This window comes from Schistocerca gregaria, chromosome 4, assembly GCF_023897955.1.
Source record: "Schistocerca gregaria isolate iqSchGreg1 chromosome 4, iqSchGreg1.2, whole genome shotgun sequence".
NCBI classification, from domain to species: domain Eukaryota; kingdom Metazoa; phylum Arthropoda; class Insecta; order Orthoptera; family Acrididae; genus Schistocerca; species Schistocerca gregaria.
This window is the reverse complement of record NC_064923.1, coordinates 229865915-229890422: the sequence shown is the minus strand read 5'-3', so window position 1 is coordinate 229890422 and position 24508 is coordinate 229865915. Positions and strand designations below refer to the sequence as shown.

At 39.5% G+C, this 24508-nt stretch overlaps 1 protein-coding gene and 5 non-coding genes across 6 annotated transcripts in view; 1 reads left to right on the top strand and 5 right to left on the bottom strand.

The window, feature by feature from the left end:
- LOC126266616 (KICSTOR complex protein kaptin-like) overlaps positions 1-24508 on the top strand; it is a 91780-nt gene that overhangs the window by 24649 nt on the left and 42623 nt on the right. The window contains exons 2-3 of the mRNA XM_049970962.1: positions 14304-14386; positions 14501-14680. Of these exons, the coding sequence (XP_049826919.1) occupies positions 14304-14386; positions 14501-14680 (263 nt within the window). The remainder of the gene's footprint in view (positions 1-14303; positions 14387-14500; positions 14681-24508) is intronic.
- Positions 16598-16672, bottom strand: Trnas-cga (transfer RNA serine (anticodon CGA)). Its single transcript has one exon. It is a non-coding gene; the product is annotated as a tRNA-Ser (tRNA).
- Positions 17196-17270, bottom strand: Trnas-cga (transfer RNA serine (anticodon CGA)). The gene has a single exon. It is a non-coding gene; the product is annotated as a tRNA-Ser (tRNA).
- Positions 17495-17569, bottom strand: Trnas-cga (transfer RNA serine (anticodon CGA)). Its single transcript has one exon. It is a non-coding gene; the product is annotated as a tRNA-Ser (tRNA).
- On the bottom strand, positions 17794-17868 carry Trnas-cga (transfer RNA serine (anticodon CGA)). The gene has a single exon. It is a non-coding gene; the product is annotated as a tRNA-Ser (tRNA).
- Trnas-cga (transfer RNA serine (anticodon CGA)) lies at positions 18093-18167 on the bottom strand. Its single transcript has one exon. It is a non-coding gene; the product is annotated as a tRNA-Ser (tRNA).

The window sequence follows — 24508 nt, the reverse complement described above, 5'->3', positions numbered from 1 at the left end:
ATCAAATGAGTGCTGAATGATGGATCAGCCACACTGGAACAGATGATTCAGCTTTAGATTACTGGCCTCCAAGGACACCGGACCTCATGGTATGTGATTATTCCTTGTGAGGGTTTCTAAAAGATTGTTTAGGTGCCTCCATTACCAGCAACAATGAATGAGCTGAGACATCACATAACAGAAGCTTCGGAAGCTGTAAATCAAGATGTGCTTGCTGCAGTGTGGGAACGATTTGAAAAATTTGAAAAATATACTGCAAAAATCTCATTTTTGTCTCAGTAGATCAAGTAGCTTTTTTTTAATGAGATGTCATGCATTGTCGCTGGCTGGGTGTGGCTGAGTAGGTGTACCGCTTCCCTGCTCCCTCATACTTACTGCTTTTTGTCTACCTACCACTCCCCTCAGCTTGCAGTCAGTACTGCCACCACTTCTTGCCAGCACCCTAGCAGAGACTGTAGACACAATGGCGAGAAATGGCTGTCATGTGTCATGAGTTGTGCCTGAGTGATTGTGTGAATGTATGTGTGCCCTAGTTTTCTGACAAAGGCTATGGCCAAAAAATTAGTTGTGGCAGTGTGATTTGTCTTCTCTGTGTGCCTGTCTGCAGCTCAGCAATCATCTTTATGGTGAATTGCTACCTATCCTCATTATTATGAGTTGTAAGAGTATTTGTGCAAGTTATCTGTTGTATGGATTGATCACTGTGGTCTTATTTCATCAACATGGTGTCTGTGAATAGCTGGCCACACCTGTGGACTTCCATGATGGCCCAAAACCCCTCGCCATTTCTCTGGGCATCTAACAGATCAAGCCTGCCAATATGAAACCCATAGTTTCCCACTAATGTGTGGGCCCTGCCTGTCGGATCTCGTCTCACTGATCTGCCTGCAGGCCAGGTCTGTTTGTATGTGACATAATGTGGCAGATTTTCGTGGTTTATCCATGCACCATGGACTGAGGTGCTCCTCAGCACGCCAGGGGCCACAGGTAACAGATTTCAGGAATTGCGACTCTCTCATCGCATGTACATTCTACAGTGCAACGTTTTGTTTGTTCTAGTACATTTTGGCACATTGAAAGTAGTTTATATATGAGAAAGTGTGGATGATAAGAACAACAACTTGGTGGCAGTCGCTGGCAGTTTGTATGCTATGTGCTAATGTATTTCTTCAAAGAAAAAGCACTCAATACCTGTAAAACAATAAATATAACACAGTGGGTAATAACCGACAGAAATGAACATAGTAGAACCAACATTTTATTGACGGTCACCTACAGTGTTGGTTTATACAACCTTTCCCCACTTTATACAATTTTTTCAAGAGGCTCACTTTTCACTGAGGTTATTTCTGAAATCAGTGAAGGTATTTTAAATCTGTCTTGCGACTCCAATGAAATGCGTATTTTTGTCACCAGATGTGTTTTGTTTTATTGAAATAAAATAACATCATTGGTCTTAATGATACATATGAGGGTTGGAACTTTAATAGTGGCAACTATTTATTCACAGTTTGTACAAAATAAATATGTGTTTCAAAGTTTTACTGACCTTCAGAGTAGTCACCGGCATTGTGTATAACCCATTGCCAGTGATGTGGAAGTTGTTGGATACTCTCAGCAGTGCCGGTTGTGTTGACAGTTCGAGCGGTGCGGTCTATTGCCCTACAAAGTTGTTGCAGTTCTGAAGCAAATGGTTTGATGTGTTTCCTTCAGTTTAGAAATTGAGTTGAACTCAAAGGGGCTTAACTCAGGGGAGCGCAGTAGGTGGTATAGCACTTAGCAGCCCCATCAGTCAAACGAATCAGTAACAGCTTGCACTGTACATGCTTGAGCATTGTCCTGCAAAATGGTCAGGTCCTGCAGAAAGTGTCATCACTTCTGTTTCTAAACCGGTCGTAGGTTGTGTTCGAGAGATGGAAGTGATGACACTTTCTGCAGTACCTGACCATTTTGCAGTACAATGCTCAAGCACGAACAGTGCAAGCTGTTACTGATTTGTTTGACTGATAGGGCTGCTAAGTGCTGTACCACCTACTGCACTTCCCTGACTGAAGCCCTCATAAGTTCAACTTGATTTCTAAACTGAAGGAAACACTTCACGGCATTTGCTTCAGAACTGCTACAAATACGTTAGGCAATAGACGGCACCGCTTTAACTGTCAACAAAACTGGCACTGCTAAGAGTATCCTATGACTTCCACATCACTCGCAAAGGGTTATACACAATGCTGGTGACTACTTTGAAGGTCAGTAAAACTTTGAAACACGTATCTATTTTGTACGAGCTGTATTTCTGCTTCTGTCAAAGCTTTGTCCTTGACAACACTCGTTTTTAGAACTAACACTCACAAGACAAGAAAACAAAATACATTAACTTAATTCTTACCTCTAATCATGAGCCATCTTGACTCCTGGCATTGCCTAGCCATATGCCCCCAACAATTAAATGTATAATATTTTACTGGAACTGGTTCTGTATGAGGTGCTGAGTGGCCCTCAGGGTTACACTGTGCACATCTAACAAGGACTAACCAATCATGACTTCCAGTATCTCTATAACTAGACAAATCCACTGGTTCTCTATGTGCAGTTAAATCTACTTTACAAAATACATAATCATCAAACCTTTTCTCCATGACCAAAATAAATCGATCTTTTTTGGACTCACTATTTCATAGGCTTAGATTCAGACATTGTTCTAAGAAGGCGACATCAATGATCTTACATTTGATGACTCGCGGATTGTCACCCATGGAGAGTGAAATTAGACATATGGACAACAGTAGATTTGTTTAATTAACTTCTTTATTCCGGTCCTAGGTCATAGTACATCAAGAGTAGCTGGGTGGAGGCATCCAGTTGCCTTTCATGTGACACAATAGATGTCTGACATTGCTGACAATGCAAAGAGCGTGGTCGATCGGGGCATCACTTGAATGCCACTGTATTGTGTTCCAGGGTGTTACTCTGGATGTTAATGGCTGAGTACTTATATGCTACAGATTGTGTTCATTTAGGGCTTAAGGCAAGTATTCTAAACTCTTCTGTGGTGGCAAATCAGGAAAGGCTTCCATTCTTCCATTAGCATGTTGCAATGTCAGCTGTTGCTAAAAATGTGACCAGCTGCCTCTGTTTCACAGCACCTGTCGGCTGTGTTTTGCTTTGCAGTGCACAACACTCTTGCCGGCCTGTGGCTGCCTCTGTTGCATCTCACTTCCACTCTGACATTCTTTTTAACTGAATACCGTCGATACACTACAGTATTATGATGGTGTATATAATGCTGGAGTGGCAGCATGGAAGGGGTAGCTAAGTGGATGATAGGGACTAGTGAAGGTTAAAGACATGGCAGTTATGGGAATGAAGCTACTTGGTACAGAGTGTTCCCATCTGTGCAATTCAGAAAAGCTAATGTTGGTAGGAAGACTGGAGATGGCACAGGCTGTGAAGCAGACATTAAAGTGAGGCTCATTGTGTTGGGCAGCATGTTCAGCAACTGGGTGCTCCAGCTCCCTCTTGGCCACAGTTAGGCGATGGCCATTCGTGTGGACAGGCAGTTTGTTAGTTGTCATGGCCATGTGGAAAGGAGAACAGTGTGTGACATTCGCTTACTTCATTTCCTCGTCGATTGTCCTCAGTGTTGAAATACTGTGTTACTGTACTGGCTGAAAAATGGAGGATGGAAGTTCAACACTGACTATTTTAAATGATGTAGCTGACAGGTGCACATTTGTGTTTCACAGTTCTTTACTTTCACTGTTCAGAATCCCCCCAATAATACACAGTTATATGGCCAGTGCGTTCTTGTTCAACTGTCAATAAGTCTCATTAATAGGTTGCAAGCAAACATCAACATATAGCTACAATAGTTTACTGTTAAACATCTACGAGCAGTAAAAACCTAACACACATTTCACAGTTCTTGTAGAATAAAACGGTATGTATTGAACACACACTGTCATTGTTTTATCACATGGCCTAATTGTATTAAACTTATTTCACAGTTAATTGGATGCACTGTTGTTGATCTAACCAATACGGGTTCCTTGTCTGAAACTCAGCCATGGACTGACTGTCTCGTGACCAAAAACTGGGCCTCAATATATCATCACAATAATAGGCACTGAAACTATACATTGTTTGATGTTTAAGTTACAGAAACTGCAATTAAAATATGACTCATTAAATTAACTGAATATATTGAAAAATTCGTTCCTTTGAACGGTTTCTTCTACTATAAAGGTTAGGCTGAATTATTTGTTTAAATGATGTTATTAACAGATATAGTAACACAAACAAAACTTTTGACAAAACTGGTAATTACTTCGGAATTAATTAAGGGCTGGCTTTGCCAACATGTTTTCGAATAGAGCCAAATAAATACTTAAATAATGCTATTAGTTGTTCCCCCAAATGTTTATGATTATTGTAGAATTTATATTTCTTTATAAGTCAACAATAGAATTTAAGTTACGGAACAGTTACTGATTTCACCCTATAAAGAAAGATATTATCTAGGAAGAGTCAAAACAAATTAGAAAATCGATTACGTACAAAAACTAAGCACAAAATTAGATCTGGTGCTACATTCTTTAAAACAGAGGGACAGCCTTTCTCTTTTATTAAAATGCAATTTATACTCATGTATGTTAATAGTAACTGGTCAGAAATGAAAAAAAGAATAAAAAAAATTTAAGGAGGCAGATGGGAAAACAAGAGGGGAAGTAAAAATATCCCAGCTTGCTTCGTCACAAGTGGTTACAGCTTTGTTTGTAGATCACCACCAACAATACCTCCGTTTGAACAGCTACCACCCATTCTATACCAAAAAATCCCTTCCACACTGCCTAGCCAGTCACTGTCATCACATCTTTAGTGATGAGCAGTCCCTCTCCAAATATGCAAAGGCTCTCACTGAGGCCTTCAAAGACTGAAATTACCCTCCTACCCTTGTTCAGAAACAGGTCTCCTATGTCTTGTCTCTCCTGTCGCCTACCACCTCCCACATACCCACTGTCCGGAGCACTCTTCTCATGACTCAGTACCACCCAGGACAGGAGAAATGGACTCACACTCTCTGCCAGCGTTTCAAATGCCTGAAATCAATTAACATTCTAGCACAAGCTTTTTACATTATAAATTACCCTCTTTGCATAACTATATTTTAAACTAGTGAGACATTGAATGAGGTTGCATTGTTTTTAACAGACCAGCATTCTATTCATGAGGATGCAGGAAACAATCTGTATTTGGACATTTTAATGTAGGTTTCCCATTGTTGTTTGTTGTGGTCTTCAGTCCTGAGACTGGTTTGATGCAGCTCTCCATGCTACCCTATCCTGTGCAAGCTTCATCTCCCAGTACTTACTGCAACCTACATCCTTCTGAATCTGCTTAGTGTATTCATCTCTTGGTCTCCCTCTACGATTTTTACCCTCCATACTGCCCTCCAATGCTAAATTTGTGATCCCTTGATGCCTCAGAACATGTCCTACTAACAGGTCCCTTCTTCTTGTAAAGTTGTGCCACAAACTCCTCTTCTCCCTAATTCTATTCAATACCTCCTCATTAGTTATGTGATCTACCCATCTGATCTTCAGCATTCTTCTGTAGCCCACATTTCTTCTCTTCTTGTCCAAACTATTTACCATCCACATTTCACTTCCATTCATAGCTACACTCCAAACAAATACGTTCAAGAAATGACTTCCTGACACTTAAATCTATACTCAATAGTAACCATTTTTTTTTTCTTCAGAAACGCTTTCCTTGCCATTGCCAGTCTACATTTTATGTCTTCTCTACTTCAACCATCATCAGTTACTTTGCTCCCCAAATAGCAAAACTCCTTTACTACTTTAAGTGTCTCATTTCCTAATCCAATTCCCCCAGAATCACACGACTTTATTTGACTACATTCCATTATCCTCGTTTTGCTTTTTTTATGTTCATCTTATATCTTCCTTTCAAGACACTGTCCATTCCGTTTAACTGCTCTTCCTAGTCCTTTGCTGTCTCTGACAGAATTACAATGTCATCGGCGAACCTTGAAATTTTTATTTCTTCTCCATGGATTTTAATACCTGCTCCAAATTTTTCTTTTGTTTCCTTTACTGCTTGCTCAATATACAGACTGAATAACATCGGGGAGAGGCTAAAACCCTGTCTCACTCCCTTCCCAACGACTACTTCCCTTTCATGCCCTTCGACTCCTATAATTGCCATCTGGTTTCTGTACAAATTGTAAATAGTCTTTCCCTCACTGTATTTTACCCCTGCCACCTTTAGAATTTGAAAGAGAGTATTCCAGTCAACATTGTCAAAAGCTTTCTCTAAGTCTACAAATGCTAGAAACATTTTCCTTAATCTTTCTTCTAAGATAAGTCGTAAGGTCAGTATTGCCTCACGTTTTCCAATATTTCTACAGAATCCAAACTGATCTTCCCTGAGGTTGGTTCTACCAGTTTTTCCATTCATCTGTAAAGAATTCGCATTAGTATTTTGCAGCTGCGACTTATTAAACTGATAGTTTGGTAATTTTCACATCTGTCAACACCTACTTTCTTTGGGATTGGAATTATTATATTATTCTTGAAGTCTGAGGGTATTTCACCTGTCTCATACATCTTGCTCACCAGATGGTAGAGTTTTGTCAGGACTGGCTCTCCTAAGGCCGTCAGTAGTTCTAATGGAATGTTGTCTACTCCGGTGGCCTTGTTTCGACTCAGGTCTTTCAGTGCTCTGTCAAACTCTTCATGTAGTATCATATCTCCCATTTCATCTTCATCTACGTTCTCTTCCATTTCCATAATGTTGTCCTCAAGTACATCGCCCTTGTGTAGACACTCCATATACTCCTTCCACCTTTCTGCTTTCCCTTCTTTGCTTAGAACTGGGTTTCCATCTGAGTTCTTGATATTCATGCAAGTGGTTCTCTTTTCTCCAAAGGTGATAAAAGATCTCAACAAATCCATACCAGATATGGCCAGAAGAATAACAGAACAGGTTTAATCTTGCAAATCCTCATATTATGCAATTTCAGATAAATGAAAATGACTTACAGATACCAGAAACAGAGATCAATGAGCATACACTGGAAGTGTGAATTTCCTGGGAATCTAGATGGTTACTAAACTGAGGTGGCACCAGTGTCTGAACAAGTTAACCAAAAAGGTCACTTCTGCCTAGTGTGAACTCTGAAATTTTTCTTGTTGCACAAACCAGCAGAGAACATCGTGCATTGCTATCAGATCTTCCATATTTTCTCTCAATTTTGCCCTATGGCATAATCTTGAAATATGCGATTAAGGTGAAAAAAGTGTTTTTTCTGCAGAAGCATGCAATAAGAATATTTTGTAAAGTTGGTAACTGAATATCTTGCAGAAGACTCTTCAGGGACCTAATAATTCTTACACTTAATAAAATGACTGGACTAATGGTGAACTTTCCAATTCTCAACCACAATACTAAAAATAGAAATAATTTCCATGTAGACTATGCATCCCCTGTAGGATTCTGACTGGAGTTTTATACTCCAGTAAAAGGTCTCGAAAAGTTTGACAGTGGACATAAGACAAGATATTGGAATTCCCAAATATTTAAACATTTCGCAAAAGCATATACCTCAGTAGGCAGTCCTACAATATCTCTGACTATTTCAACTCACGAATTTAAATTCTGCTTAACTCTGATACGGGGTGTCCAGAACAGAGGTATACACAAACAAATGCTTGTAATGGAAAAACCTGATCACATTTTATGTTGTTATATAAATACACAATCAATAGGGACACTCAAAATGTGATCCCCACCATTTCATGAACAGCACCGGCTCATGCGCACAAATGTTTACTGTAAAGTAGAAGACATACTCCTGACAACCAACGTTTGGATACCACTACAAAAGCCGCAATGTGTGCTATGGTTATCAGTGTTAAAATCTGCAACATGTCTTCCTTCAGCAGTGTGCAAGAAGAGAATGCAACATGGATCCTCCCACACGTAAATCCGTGGGACAGAAGTCTTCAAGAAATGGGTAGTTTTGAGTTCTGATACTGGAAAACATCATAAAACTTATGTAAATGAAGGGACTGTGTAACATGTATGCAAAGTATTTGTTATAAGTCCACATAAATCCACTAGATGAGCTATTGGGAACTAACTGTTCCCTATTTGACAGTGTGTGACATTGTGCACAAACAACGCTGATTGCATGCTTACAAACTCCAAAAACAATGGCTATGTCAATGTGGTGCTGTTCAGTGATGAATCTACCTTTCAGCACTGTGGCAAAGTTAACCAACATTACTGTCAAATGTGGGGAAGTGAAACTCCAGGAACAGTTACTGAGTAGGAAAGGGATACAACAAAAGTTAACATATTGCTGGGATTTCATTAACATGGTGTGATTAGTACATTTTTGGGGTTCTGTGCCTCAATCAGTAAAAACAGAGCCCTTATAGTATTGCTTTGTTGTACATCTGTCTCCCTGTCTTTCTGTCCGACTGTTAAAAACTCTTTTTATCAGCATTGTGTAGACACACAAAATTGAAATTTATGTTACATTCTAAGATCTATGGTCCATTGGTGGTAGAATGAAAGTTGGCTTCTAAGTCCATGTAGTCAAAAGTACAGCCATTTTTGTCATATATTTTGATATTTGCAAACTCCCTTGTCAAAACATATAGGGTACTTCCCATTAGTGTACAATGATGAAATGTGGCAATAAGTAAGGTTTCACAGTACAAGTAAAGGAAAAACTCCAAAAATTGTTAATTTGTAGTTAAGAGGGGTGGTTGAAAAGTTTCTAGCCTGAGATAGTTACCATAATGTCTTGCACAAACACCACCACCTACTTTTATGGTGACCTTTTGTGGGTATGCAAGTCAAATTTCACGGCTCCAGCTTCGTTAGTTTTGCCGCTAGGATGCGTTTTCATGGTAACATAAGCAAAATGGTGAATATCGAAAGAATAAAGAACCGTGCTGTGATTGAATATCTACATTTGAAGGGAATGACACCCAAGGAAGTTGTGGAGGACATGCAGAATACACTTGAGGATAGTGAGAAGCTGGACATTTGGCTTCAGATGTGGAAGAACGAGTGTGAAAGGTGCACCAAGGAGGGAAGGGCCTGTTACCGTTGCCACTGATGAAACAGTGACTGCAATTCACGATATGATTTTACAGGATCGTTGAACAACATTGCAGCAAAGTGAAAACACATTTGAAATCTTCTAAGAGTGTGCTCATGACATTGTTTAGGATATTTTGGAAATCCGGAAAGTTTCATCTTGGTGGGTCCTGAAAGACTTGAATGCAGATCAGAAACGGGAGCGTGTGCAGTGTTGTGAAAAAATCGTTCACCAATTTGAAGCGGATGAAGACGGCTTTCTTGCAAGGTATGTGACAGTGGACGAAACATGGGTTCACCATTTTGATGCTGAGACAAAACAACGGTCACGACAATTGAAACATCATCCTCTACCCAAAGAAATTCCGGGTGCAAAAATCAGCCAATAAGGTGATGGCGTCGGTGTTTAGGGGTGCAGAAGGGGTAATTATGGTGGGTTACTTGTAAAAGGATGTAACTATCAATGCATCATACTTTTTCACCATCCTGCACTGTTTGAGAGAAGAGATAAAGAAAAAAAGGCATGGAAAATTGGTGTTCGGAGTTCTTATGCATCAGGACAATGCACCAGTGCACAAATCCCTCACAACACTGGAAACTCTGCCTGACTGTGGGTTCAGATTGTTATGTCATCCGCCATATTCTCCAGATTTTGCTCCATCAGACTTTTTTCTTTTCCCAAACCTAAAAAAAGAGCTCAGAGGACGGTTTGACAATGATGATGCAGTGATTGATGCTCAAAATCAAAGACCTTTTATTTCAATGGTTTGCAGACGTTATCTGACCATGCCCGCAAGTGTATTACTGTACATGGGTATTATATTGAAAAATAAATTGGTATTATGACATTTCTGTCATTTTTATTTGTTAGGCTAGGACGCCCCCCCCCCTCCCCGTGTTCTTTTGTCATTTGTTATCCGACTTCAAACTTGAAATTAAAAGAATCAGTACTTCTGCATTCAGGTCGAATGGGTTGCAATGCAAAAGTAAAACATCAGGCAAGGAATGACTTTATTCTCATATGGTTCATTCCAGAATTTATCCATCATCAGATGTCCAGGGGCGATTGGGACTACTACACATAGACATGGCATTTCAGTTTCATGTGAAATCCCAATTCTGCATGCCGTAATAGCTCCTGGATATCTGATGATGGATCAATTCTGAAATGCATCATATGAGCAACAAAGTCATTTCTTGCCTGATGTTTGAGTTTTTTCATTGCAACCCACACAGCCTGAATGGAGAACTACTGATTAGTGCAGTAATGGCCACCTGCCCCCTGCATGACTTTGTCACATTTATATTATTGAAATTAAAACAATCCTGGAACTGTTACCTGCCAGTATCAATGGGGAAGTTACCGCAGTTCTCTATGAGATGTTTCCTGAACATTGGATGAGAAAGAGGGGGGGGGGGGTGCAGGGGGGGTACTCTCATTGTTGTGCCCCCTTGATCTCCCCATCTGACTCCATTAGATTTCAGTATATGGGGGTTTATTAGGAACATTGTTTACAGACCAATGGTTCTAGATCTGCTAGATTTGATGTAACAGATCTTCACCACAGTAGAAGCCATTAACACATGTTGTGCTTATGGACGTGTGAGAAGTGGAATACCATTTCAGTGTCTGTTGAACTTCAAACAGTGCCTACATTGAACTATACTAACATGCATAAAAATGTTTTAGTTTCTGTGTACACTGTTGGACAAATAAAGTTATAAACCATAATAGGTACTGAAAGAGAAGCAGATGGTTTTAATGTACCGCTATACTGGAACTCATGTATTTGTATCAGATAGTTCCTGATTTAGACAGTATTAGATAAAAACAGCTGCTGTATGGTATAGAAGGAGAGGAGTGAGTTTTTTCAAAGTAGCTTTTTTCCTCCTGGACAACATGTATAAAGTAATTGCCATAATTATCAATTTGAGTAGATCATCACTAGTCATAATTTGTCATTAGTATGTGAAACAGAACAAAGCCTTTATATTTAATTTTGAGTTCTATTTAAAAAAAAATACATTTCCTTACCTTGTGAGTTTTTCATCATTGTATTAAATTTTAAATCAAGCACAGTTCCTGTAAAGTGTGATTCTTGTCTAGAGCCTGGCTGTTTAATAAATTATTGTTTTATGCATAGTTTAGAAGTTTTAATATGCACCATCTTGGGACCATTTTACAACCATTAACGTGCTGTTTCTCTATGGTATATCATTGGCACTTTTAATAGTTTCTAAGAATTTATGTCAGTTTCAAAACGTTGTAAAGGATCACCCAGCTCTTCCATCAGCCTAGCCACTGTTCTACACGTCTAGTTATCTGCAGATGCACATGCATGCTCCTCATGAATCTTCTCCCAATGTCGCTATATGGTGCTTGTGCAGTTCTGTCTTGACATGCTGTCTGCTATTACGCATCCAGTGCGAGTGATTGCAATGGTAAGTACGTCCTCTTGCTATCTGGTTTTGCTTTCTACCTATTGAGCTGTTTAAATACAACACGATACTCAGCTTTGTTTCACTTCATGTCAGTTGCATGCTAAGCCTAAACATAGTTTCATGTTTTTCTTTTGGGGGGGGAGTCCCCCACAATTTAAGACTGAATAATGTGGGTCTGTACCAGTGTGTTTGTCAAACTTTTGTAGTTTTGTAGGTAAATGAGGGAATGATGCTGATTAAATTTAAATAATCCTATTGATGATGCAGTTGGTTTGTGACCTCTTTTTCGGTGAATGAGGACCTGTTAGTTCATCAGGTACTGGTACTCCTGGTGATTAGAATTTAGTAGTATTTTACCTAGCAGATAGATATTATTGAGAAGATCTTATTTTAACCTTTGTCCTTTCTAGGCATTACAGGGACATTCTATGTTATTTTATGTTGCGTTGTTTTGTGATGTCCATTAAATAGTGAAAAATTGCTGACTATGAACACTGAATCATCCCATTCTCTTTTCTGATCAGAACATGAGTTGAGCATGTGAGTATGTTCATCTGCTGTCTCTCTTCATTTTTTAAATGTTTTATTGTGTTACATGAGTTCTTGTCTGTAACTTTGTACAGACTGCAACTGTGATGTACCTATGATGCTGCAAAATTGGTTGTATTTGTAAATAAAGTAGTTACAGCTAAAGTGGATTCATCTTCAAAATAAACGAAAAGAGCCAAAAGTGGCTGCTTCTGCATGTTAATGTATAATTTGCTTCTTCTTGTGTTCCTGGAGGCTTTGCTTCATGCTTGCACAGAGTGGCCAGGTAGTTTGAGGTGCCTTGTCACGGACTGCATGGCCCCTCCTGCCAGAGGTTAGAGTCCTCCCTCGGGCATGGGTGGGTGTGTTGTTGTTAGCATAAGTTACTTTAAGTAGTGTGTAAGTCTAGGGACCAGTGACCTCAGCAGTTTGGTCCCTTAGGAATTCACACACACCCGCTTTGCTTCATGGTAAGACTGACAGAAAAAGATGTGTGAACCATTGAATGAATGAATGAATGAGTGAATGAACAAAGTGCTTCTGTTCTTGCCTCTGGAGCTGTGATACTATTTGCAATGATCATGATTTTCAAAGTGAATCGGGTTGCAGCTTGCTTATGGCACACTAAATCTCATGAAACACACACACTATATTTATCTTTCTTAATAAACTCAGCAGAAATAAATAAAGTGAAACAATTAATTTCTCCATGTAAACATGTAAGGAATAGTCGGTGGGGGGGGGGGGGGGGGGAGGAGGAGGAGGAGGAGGTAGGTAGGTAGGTAGGTAGGTAGGTAGAGAGAGAGAGAGAGAGAGAGAGAGAGAGAGAGAGAGAGAGAGAGAGCACTGTGCACAAACCAGGTACTGCTGCTGCCTTTTTCTCTGTCTAGAACTTGAAGTGTCTGTCTGCCAGGCATATTCATCTACTGTAGTGTACTCACTAATTAGTTTGACACTATGAATTTGTATTATTATTATTATGGGTTTTCTTAGATGCTACTTACACCTGCATTAAAGTAAAATGTTACCTATTTTTTCATTGTAGACTTTATCTCAATGATGCATGAATTAATTGTCACCGAGCGAGGTGGCGCAGTGGTTAGCACACTGGACTCGCATTCGGGAGGACAACGGTTCAATCCCGTGTCCGGCCATCCTGATTTAGGTTTTCCGTGATTTCCCTAAATTGCTCCAGGCAAATGCTGGGATGGTTCCTTTGAAAGGGCACGGCCAACTTCCTTCCCCATCCTTCCCTACTCCGATGAGACCGATGACCTCGCTGTCTGGTCTCCTCCCCCAAAAACAACAACAACAACAACAACAATTAATTGTCTTACTTTTTCCATTAGATTATTTACCTTTGCGCACTGCTTCAACAGTTGCTACAGTAATCCTTAACTGTTATTAACAAACCATTGGTGGCTTTGATACCATTCACAATTAAATTCTAGCTAATTTTATATTTAGTGTGCTATGCTACAATGAACACCCATAGTGACTGAGAGAGAAAAATGCATCTGCATCCAGTGATACTGTTTTCTGACCTAGTGTGTTTTTAACAGATCATTCTCTGTAACTTAGTTGACTGTAGTAAACACACGCATAGAAAGAGAGAGATAGGGATTTATTGTAATGTTGTACGATGGGCTGCATTCCGGTAACAATGAATTAAAATTTTTCAGTTATGATTTCTGGTGGGAGCTAGCAGTGGAAGAGGAGTTAAAAATGTTGCCAGTAATTACTGTTATGTTCCATTTTGTCAAATAGGACTGCCTACAGTGCATTTTTAGGGAATCAATTAATTTCATGTGCCCATCTTTACATACTTAAAATTTTCATAACTTGTGTATTTATACATGCTTGTGAATCTTCAGCTTATCAGTAACTGAAATCAAGCTATATGATTAAATTATGAGCAAGGTGGTACAGTGGTTAGCACACACTGGACTCACATTCGGGAGGATGATGGTTCAAACCGACCATCCTGATTTAGGTTTTCCATGATTTCCCCTAAATTGCTTCAGGAAAATGCTGGGATAGTTCCTTTAAAATGACATCGCCAATTTCCTTCCTCATCCTTCCCTAATCTGAGCTTGTGCTCTGTCTCTAATGATCTCATTGTTGACAGGATGTTAAACACTAATCTCCTCCTCCTATAATTAAATTGGTATGAACTATATGTAATTCATGCTCTGTTTCAGGTGGAGCAGAAATCATATCTATAGATTCATTCAACAAGAGCACATCAGGTGATGATTTTGTCATAGGAATAACAATTATAAAGGTATGATATCACATATTTCTCAGTAGATGTGAAGCCATCAACACCTTGTCATAGGATAGTTTCATGGTTAATTGTTACATTTTGTGTAATATGCTTGTTGTTTCTGCATTATAGGCAAGCAGTGAAAGCAGTACTGAAACATATCTAAATATTTATTCTGAATGGGAGCCTAATTCAGAATTCAACTTAGAGAGTGTTGCTCAAAACTGTTTAATGTTGGAGCTGGATTTTATACCATATCAACTGTATCATTCGTATATCCTTGTCAATGAAAATGATGAGAACACTAAAGAGGTACTTAAATGTTTTTGTTACATTGTACCTTAATTACCACCTGCAGTGATTCCAATTGATGAAAATGTATGCCACTTCAAGTTTCACCTCTGCAAAGCTTAATTTCAAGCGCGAGACAAGTATACATTTTCAATAATATTTCTACAAGTTTAGTACATGAAATTGAATTATACAGCATGTATATGTGATAATAGGAAACACTTTCAGGAACAGTGATGAGCTGTAGTAGAAGCAACAAAATAAGGTGAGAAACCCCTTTCAAGCACTAAAAAAATCATAAGCCAAAATTTTAGTCATCAGAAGATGTTTTTAATTATTTGATTACTGAGATTTTGTCTTTGTTTTTCTAGTTACTAAGATAAATGCCGAGGCTGAAAAAACCATTGTAAATTTAGGCCAGGTGGGTGGCGAAACCCAAGGACATGTTGTAATGCCAGCTCCCATGTGCAGAGTTCTGAGAAAGTGGTGTTGGTGGGAGAATCCTATGGCAAATTTGAAGAAACAGGCATCAAGCTCATGAGTGTCATGTGGTAGAACGTGTTCTGCAACAGGATATTATGTGTTGTCAGTATACACCATCTGTTTATGAACTTTCATCCTACCTGATAACTTGGTGGTAGTCACAACAATGTAGAAGGCCAAAAAGGGATTGCAAAACAACTGGGACATGACGTGTGTCATTTCACAGGTGGCTCTCACTTTGGTAGTATGTGTATCGCCAATTGCAGGGCTGGTACAGGTGGTGATACAGGGGTGCATAGGGCAATTTTCATCCTAACTAATAACTTGGTGGAAGTCACACCAAAGTAGAAGGGCAGCTCACCTCCATGCTGTTATGAACCTCTTCTTTCACCTCGTTGTCGGAGCTGAATCGCTTTCCGGCTAGATGTTCTTTTAACCTAGGGACCAGGTGATAGTCACTGGGTGCCAAGTCAGGATATAGACTGGGTGGGTGATTATGTTGCACTGAAACTGTTGCAGGAGAGCAATGGTTTGTCGAGCGATGTGTGGGCGAGCGTTGTCATGGAGAATATGTACGCCCTTACTCAACATTCCTCTTCTCCAGTTCTGAATTGCCCATTTGAGATTTCAGAGTCTCACAGTTCCTGTCAGCGTTGATTGTGGCCCCAGCGATTCAGCTCTGACGACAAGGTGAAAGAAGAGGTTCATAACTCTTATGAATAGCATGGCAGCGAGCTGGTATGACATGGACATGTAAAAACTGCCACAGCATCCACAAAAATGCATTGACAGAAATCGTGATTATGTCAAAAAATAGCTAAGCGTTCAAGCTGTAAACTGATGTAAACCATTCTAGAAATAAACAGGTCTATATACTTATAAAAAATAGGAGACCTCACTTTTGAACAACAAAGTGTTATACCTAGATTTATAAATAACAATGGCCACATATAATCAAACAGAAATCAGTGCCAGTACTAGAAAAGATACAGGAGTGAGATGTTGGTTAATAATAGGTGGTACTGATAAATGAACAAGTGAGCTAGCACATAAGGATGTAAACAGATGACAGTTTGGACAAGGTGGTTACTTAAGAAGGTATGATGGCCGCAACAACTATAATACAAACAAAAATAATCAGTTTTTGAAAATGCAATATAATTGGATAAATGGCACCAAACAGCAAAAGGAGAGAACACACACAAAAGTTACAGACATGTGCAAGCTGTCAGGCACAGTGGCTCCTCCTTCTGGCAGAAGGGTTGAAGGGGAAGAAAGATGGATAAAGGAAAAGGATTAGCAAGGTTTCAGAAATGGGGAGAATTACAGATAAATTGCCCAGAACTCTGTGTCAGGGTAGACTTACTGGCAAAACATAAACTACCAAAGGGAGAACCACCCATGAAATGACACAGCTCATGTCCCAGTTGAAACTTCCTGGCAGATTAAAACTGTGTGCCCGACCGAGACTCGAACTCGGGACCTTTGCCTTTCGCGGGCAAGTGCTCTACCAACTGAGCTACCGAAGCACGACTCACGTCCGGTACTCACAGCTTTACTTCTGCCAGTATCTGTCTCCTACCTTCCAAACTTTACAGAAGCTCTTCTGCTAACCTGCAGAACTAGCACTCCTGAAAGAAAGGATACTGCGGAGACATGGCTTAGCCACAGCCTGGGGGATGTTTCCAGAATGAGATTTTCACTCTGCAGCGGAGTGTGCGCTGATATGAAACTTCCTGGCAGATTAAAACTGTGTGCCCGACCGAGACTCGAACTCGGGACCTTTGCCTTTCGCGGGCAAGTGCTCTACCAACTGAGCTACCAAAGCACGACTCACGTCCGGTACTCACAGCTTTACTTCTGCCAGTATCCGTCTCCTACCTTCCAAACTTTACAGAAGCTCTTCTGCTAACCTGCAGAACTAGCACTCCTGAAAGAAAGGATACTGCGGAGACATGGCTTAGCCACAGCCTGGGGGATGTTTGCAGAATGAGATTTTCACTCTGCAGCGGAGTGTGCGCTGATATGAAACTTCCTGGCAGATTAAAACTGTGTGCCCGACCGAGACTCGAACTCGGGACCTTTGCCTTTCGCGGGCAAGTGCTCTACCAACTGAGCTACCGAAGCACGACTCACGTCCGGTACTCACAGCTTTACTTCTGCCAGTATCTGTCTCCTACCTTCCAAACTTTACAGAAGCTCTTCTGCTAACCTGCAGAACTAGCACTCCTGAAAGAAAGGATACTGCGGAGACATGGCTTAGCCACAGCCTGGGGGATGTTTCCAGAATGAGATTTTCACTCTGCAGCGGAGTGTGCGCTGATATGAAACTTCCTGGCAGATTAAAACTGTGTGCCCGACCGAGACTCGAACTCGGGACCTTTGCCTTTCGCGGGCAAGTGCTCTACCAACTGAGCTACCGAAGCACGACTCACGTCCGGTACTCACAGCTTTACTTCTGCCAGTATCCGTCTCCTACCTTCCAAACTTTACAGAAGCTCTTCTGCTAACCTGCAGAACTAGCACTCCTGAAAGAAAGGATACTGCGGAGACATGGCTTAGCCACAGCCTGGGGGATGTTTCCAGAATGAGATTTTCACTCTGCAGCGGAGTGTGCGCTGATATGAAACTTCCTGGCAGATTAAAACTGTGTGCCCGACCGAGACTCGAACTCGGGACCTTTGCCTTTCGCGGGCAAGTGCTCTACCAACTGAGCTACCGAAGCACGACTCACGTCCGGTACTCACAGCTTTACTTCTGCCAGTATCCGTCTCCTACCTTCCAAACTTTACAGAAGCTCTTCTGCTAACCTGCAGAACTAGCACTCCTGAAAGAAAGGATACTGCGGAGACATGGCTTAGCCACAGCCTGGGGGATGTTTGCAGAATGAGATTTTCACTCTGCAGCGGAGTGTGCGCTGATATGAAACTTCCTGGCAGATTAAAACTGTGTGCCCGACCGAGACTCGAACTCGGGACCTTTGCCTTTCGCGGGCAAGTGCTCTACCAACTGAGCTACCGAAGCACGACTCACGTCCGGTACTCACAGCTTTACTTCTGCCAGTATCCGTCTCCTGGGGGATGTTTCCAGAATGAGATTTTCACTCTGCAGCGGAGTGTGCGCTGATATGAAACTTCGGTTGTACATGGTAGACAGGTGCAAGGAAGTCAGAAAATAAAATATATAGAAATCTGAAAGGGGACAAAGAAGAAAAATAGTTAATGAAAAGAAATGCTGAGGCTGAAGAAATTAGCATAAATTTAGGACAGTGGGTGACAAGAACCAAAGACATGTTGTAACACTGGTTCCCACCTATGGAGTTATGAGAAACTGATGCCAGGGAAAAGAATCCTATGGCACGTGTGGTGGGACAGGCACTGAGGTCACGACTTTCATGTTTTAGAGCATACTCTGCAACAGGATATTGTGTGTTGCTAGTGTAAACCCTCAGTCTATACTCATTAATCCTTACTGATAACTTGGTGCTAGTCATACCAATGTAGACTGCCAGACAGTGTTTACATAAAAGCCAGTAGATAACGTGTCGTTTCAGAGATGGCTTTCCTTTTGATAGTATATGTATTGCCAGTTATAGGGCTGGTATAGGTAGTGTTGGGAGAGTGGATGGGACAAATCTCACAGCAGAGATGGTAACAGAGTGAGGAGCCATTGGGGAGGGAAATGGGTGCAGAGTGCTCATGACCCGCATGCCCCCCATATGTATCTGCCACTGGTCACAGCAGACGCCAGCTTTGAGAGCTAAAATTCAGTGAACCTTCCCACACTTCCATGAGAACCAAGAAAGCTATTCTGACTCTACAATCACACATTCACTTTCATTCAACCACACATTCATTCGTCACAGAGTTAACCATGATTAAGTTATGGATGAAGGGTAACATAGGGTGCTGATATGAAATAAAAGCAAATAAAATCAGTAGAGTTCGTTCCGTCCACAACTGCTCTCCCAGACATGGCTATATCATAAGCAGATAGCATAAAAGCAACCTGCTGAACTAGGTGAAGCCATGTTAATCATTATAAATAATAAGTTCATGAAAGGTGGCTGAGGCAGATGCCATTCATTACTGCAATGCCAGGAAGAAAACCTGTGCCGGATCTGTTATTTTCATAGGATATCAGAGTTTAGCCACCCTGATCCACTGATGAGGACCCAAGTCAGAACCTTAATCCTAGTGGTCCACCACAAAACTTTTAATTATTACTTTAACTGTGCAAATACTATCAAACACAAAAAATTGTTAGAACCAGAATGATTATAAAATGTATACAGGAAATATTCCCCAAACAAAATTTTTTTCTTGCCCTCACTTGGGCCATACATAATCTACAAACAGTTAATAACATTACTAATTTCATAATTTTACAAAACAATTCAATCATCATTCTCACAAAAAGGAATATACTAGATATTCCAGTTCAAAACTGATAGTCATGGGTCCTACTAACAAAATGTAATTTCCTGTGTAAGATCAAGAGCTAATATTTTGACTGGGTACAAAAGGGTAGAAACTAGATGTTGCATCAGAGCTGCTTGTCTACATACACTAGCATTGTCCCTGAAAAGACATATTAATAGGCATGGTAATTCATGCTGAAATCTCATTGTAACATAGAAGACAAATAAACAAAAATCAATCATTATAAAAGGTAATGTTTTCACCATAGGAGAACCAACAACTGTTAAGTACTTTAGAAAATGCATTTTATCCACAGCTGTTTTATTTAACCTATACATCATCTAGTGGTTTCAATCACATATCATCACTAGATGAAAGGTAAAACAGATCCGTTAAAAACTTATTCCATTTTTCTTTTTAAGTTGATACAACAAGGTTCACAGCAAAAACACTCAAACAACTGTCATCCCATGTTGAAGGTCTATAACCAAAACCAATAGATGACATACAGGTTAAATAAGATAGCTTATGGTTAAAGTGCATTTTCTTAGGTACAAAAGATTTGACATATTTTACACTAATATACAGGATGGTCAGAAACAGTCTGAAAAGCTTGCAAGGGTATGTGGTGCTGAGAAATAATTGTTAAGATAAAATTTGATACATTGCACAATTTCTGATTTAATTAGCATTGAAATTAGCCTATCAGGACTTTGTGTGCGCAAATCACAGCAGCCTACCAGATATGGTGTTTGCAAAAGTGTTCTTTGCTTGGTTTCCTAAACTGAAGAAGAGATCCTTGCTGCCAACTAATGTCCAATTTTTGTATCACTCTCTTGTTCAGTTTGAGAAAACCAAAGGAAGAACACTTTTGACATCACCGCGTGTGGCAGGCTGCTTTAATTTAGGTACGCAATGTCGTGATTGGGTAACTTCCATGCTAACTAAACTGGGAATAGCACAACATATCAGTTTTTTCCTAGCAATTATTTCTCAGCACAATCTATGTTGCATCATCCTTATAATCTTTTCAGACTGAATCTGACCGTCCTGTAAAGTTCAACATGGTACTAATTATGTTATGCTTGTGTTCAAAAGCACACTAAATATCAATGTGTTTGTGTCAATAAACGTTGTCTTGTGTCACTGTACAGAAACCTGTTGACACAATGAACATGCTCCTCTAAGAATGAATGGTGTGACAAAACTCTATTTACAGAACTTAACATAAAATTACCATTAAATGTGTGTGCACAGAAATATAGCCCTCGTTTGTATGAAATTATGGAAAAAGTATCACATGAAAACTGATAATTACACAAATGATAAAAGTTTCATCTGAAAATAAAAATGTTACAATTTCTACAGCCATTCTGAGACATAACACACTTTATGTTGTAGTCTCTTAACATCACAACATATTTCACAGGTGTATAATAGAATTGTGGTAGAGAGGGTTATTGACCAGGCTCATCTGGTTTTATCTAATCATGGAAACTGAGAACAGGACTGTGCAGAGAATGGAAAACAACTGAAAAAATGAGTTTCACGCAGTATGTCTCATTAGCCTCATAGAAAGTAGCTCCTAGGCCACATGAAACTGAAAGCATTCTTTTATCAACCACACCTCACTGTCTTTTCTTGATGTTGTTTCATTAATTACTGATCAAAAAAGTGCTCAGTCTTACAATTTATTGTGGACCACCCTCTATTTTCACCAATAAGATTGTCACTATAATAACACTTTTTGTCTCAACCACAATATTTTATTGACTTTATTACACCTTACATGTTTCGGCATTGCACCATTTCCAGAGGGGCTACAAAAAATTTATATCAGTGGGAAACGTGATAACATCCAAAATAGTGATTGTTAAAAAACGCTTCAAATCAAACAAGCTTGCCTTCTTGTCCTAATGACCATCCGGCTGAACAGAACGTCTTTGGCCTGGCATACATTGGGATGACTTCATGTGCCAAACAGAATTTTTTAAAGTTAATTCTCATTCATGAAATGTATTTTCAGTTGTAAATGTGGACGACCTTCAGTTGTATAATTGAACGAAGACACTGAAAATTTGTGCCAGACCAGCACTTAAACTTGGATTTCCTGCTTGTCAAGAGCAGTCATCTAAACTGCTTTGGCTAATCAAGCACGCTTCATCGCAAGACCCAAACTTCCACGTGTCACCATCCATGTGCTTGCAATCTGCACTCACACATTCTTTGTGTATATTTCTGTACAAGAGAGACAGTTTAATTCAAAGTTTCTTGCCTGGTATTGACAGATAAATTCAGTATTGCAGTTTGTGCATGTCTGAACGAATTGGCCCTGCAGCTACTAGCTGTTATGAAACACATGAAATATATTCACAGTTGCAAATATGGACAGCCGTTAGCTCTGTAATGGAATGATGACATTGAAAATTTGTGGGGGAGACAGACTCGAATTCGAATTTCTCGCTTGTCGCTAGTGGTTGCCTTGACCACTTTGGTTATATGAGCATGCTTCACGTCCAGACCCAAACTTCCAAATGGAATTGTCCATGTATCTACTGCCTGCACTTGTACATTCATTATATGTATTCCCGTACAGCAGGAAATCTGGGTTTGAGTCCCCGTCCAGCACAAATTTTCAGTGTCGTCATTCCATTATACAGCTGAAGGTTATCCATATATAACTGCAAATACATTTCATGTTTTTCCTAACAGCTGTAGTCACTACAGCACATGATTCTTCGGATATATATGCACTTCAACTTTGTATTTATCCACTGATACCAGTCAAACAACTTTCAGTTAAAATGTCTCCCCTGTACAGGAGTATACATAATGAATGTAGAAGTCCAGCTGTAAAAACATGGATGATATCATTTGGAAGTTTGGGTCTATCCATGAAGCTGTTACTACTGAACAACACTAAAAGTGGCACAGAAAAAGTGTAAGGGAAAACTCCGCTTTAGTTGTTGTGACTCTTGTGCTCTTGGGTTGTCATTACCTGACACATCTTTTACTCTTGGATCTATGAACACTCAGAGGAAACTGCATATATAGTTAAAACACCATATAAAATAATAAACTGCATAATAAAAAGTCTGCAGCTAACATAAGCATAGTAACATGCACCTAGCTGTAGGTTGTCAAAGTACCTTTCTTTCCTTGATGTATGTTCTTTTCCCTTTTTGATACTTTCTCAATAGATGTGGGTCAGCTAATATCCCTCAAGTCTCTCCTCATTGCTCCATATGTTAATTCCATTTCTTGATTCCTACTTATCGACTTATCTTTGGGTGCTGCAGTCACTGTGCTCTTCCCAGGGTCCCATCACAAATGGACACTCTAACTAAAGTGCTACAGAGAAAATACAATTTGTAGTTACAAATTTTCAGTCTTCTTATCCTCTGATCCACCTCTGCACTGACAGGAAATTCATTGCTCCATGTACCTACTCCGCTCACCTCTGCATACATTAATGGGAACTCATGTAAAAAATCACCACAGTGTTCCTTGTTCTGCTGGAACTTAAAATCAGTAAAACACCTTCTTCACATCTGTAAGTCATAATCTCAGTTCAGGTATCCTTCTTTTTACTTCAGCAAAATGTTCTCCTTCACAACTCAATCAATCAATCACACAGATTAAAAAAGAAAAAAATACAATAAGAACATTCCATTATTCACAACATGTCTCAGACATCAAGACAAACTAGTATTCAGCATAACTTTCCAGCATCTCATTATACGACAGTGGTCAAGGCATCAATTGGTTGTAGATGATATACCTATCAGATTCTATCTCATCAGGCTTTTCCCAAAATTTCTTGATGTTTGATACATGATGTATACATTGAGATCTGATATGCAAAGTGCCTCCTCATGAGCCACTCTCAACAGATCAGAAATTGCCCACTATATATATTAAGCCTATGAGTACCAAGAGTTTCTGCCTGAAACCACAGTTTCATTAATTTTTTCCTTGAAGTGCCAGTTCTTTTAGCATGAAACCACTAATGCTGTTTAAAACTGTCACCTAGCGATGCACTGAGACATTTCTATGAATGTACTGCATTGTAGTCATCACTTATAATGTTCAAAGCAACAGTTGACACGGAGACTGTGCTACAGGATTGGAGGAGATTGTAACTTCCCTTTTTTTATAGTGTTTTGAAATGAAACTTTTGTGACAGTATATAGTGCCAAATTTATTAAATTTTAGGCCCATTTTCGCTTATTATTTAGGAATATAACTTGTTTTAGACACTATGAATTCATGAAAGTTTTGAGACGTGAGATTGTGTTTAAGAAAAATGTGAATCTGCTTTCAAATATATGACATGAAATGATGGGTGGTTGAAAACTATGTTCTAGTGGGTTCAAAGTGAAACTGTGTCCTTAAAACTTTTGATTTTTTACAATTGTATTGACCAACTAGAATAACATAAACAACTTCAGTTCCTCTTCTTCCTTTGTTGTTGTTTCCTATTTTTCCAGTATTCACTCATATTCTCCTCATGAAGTTTCTTCTTTCTTCTGTCCATGTTGTTCCTGATTTTTTTATTTCTTCTGCTTTGAAAGCCTTCCAAATTTAGTATTTTATTTTTAAAATGGTTTCTTTCCACTATTTCTGATTCTTTGATGTTTCTTTCTGTATCTTTCCTTACTTCTGTAATCCATGCTATTGTTGATTTCTTCTTCCATAAATATAGGAGTATTTGTTTTGCTAGTCTATTTCCATCCATCTGGTAGAGGTGTCCGAAAAAGGTTAATCTTCATTTGGCCGTTACTTCAGATATTTTCTCTCTATTTTTGTAGATCTCCTCATTACTTCTTATTTTCCAACCATCTGCAGTTTTTATTGCACCCATTATTTTTCTTATAATCCTTGTTTCCAGTACCTCTAGTCTGCCCATCTTATAGTTCATTGTTAGGGATTCAGATCCATATAA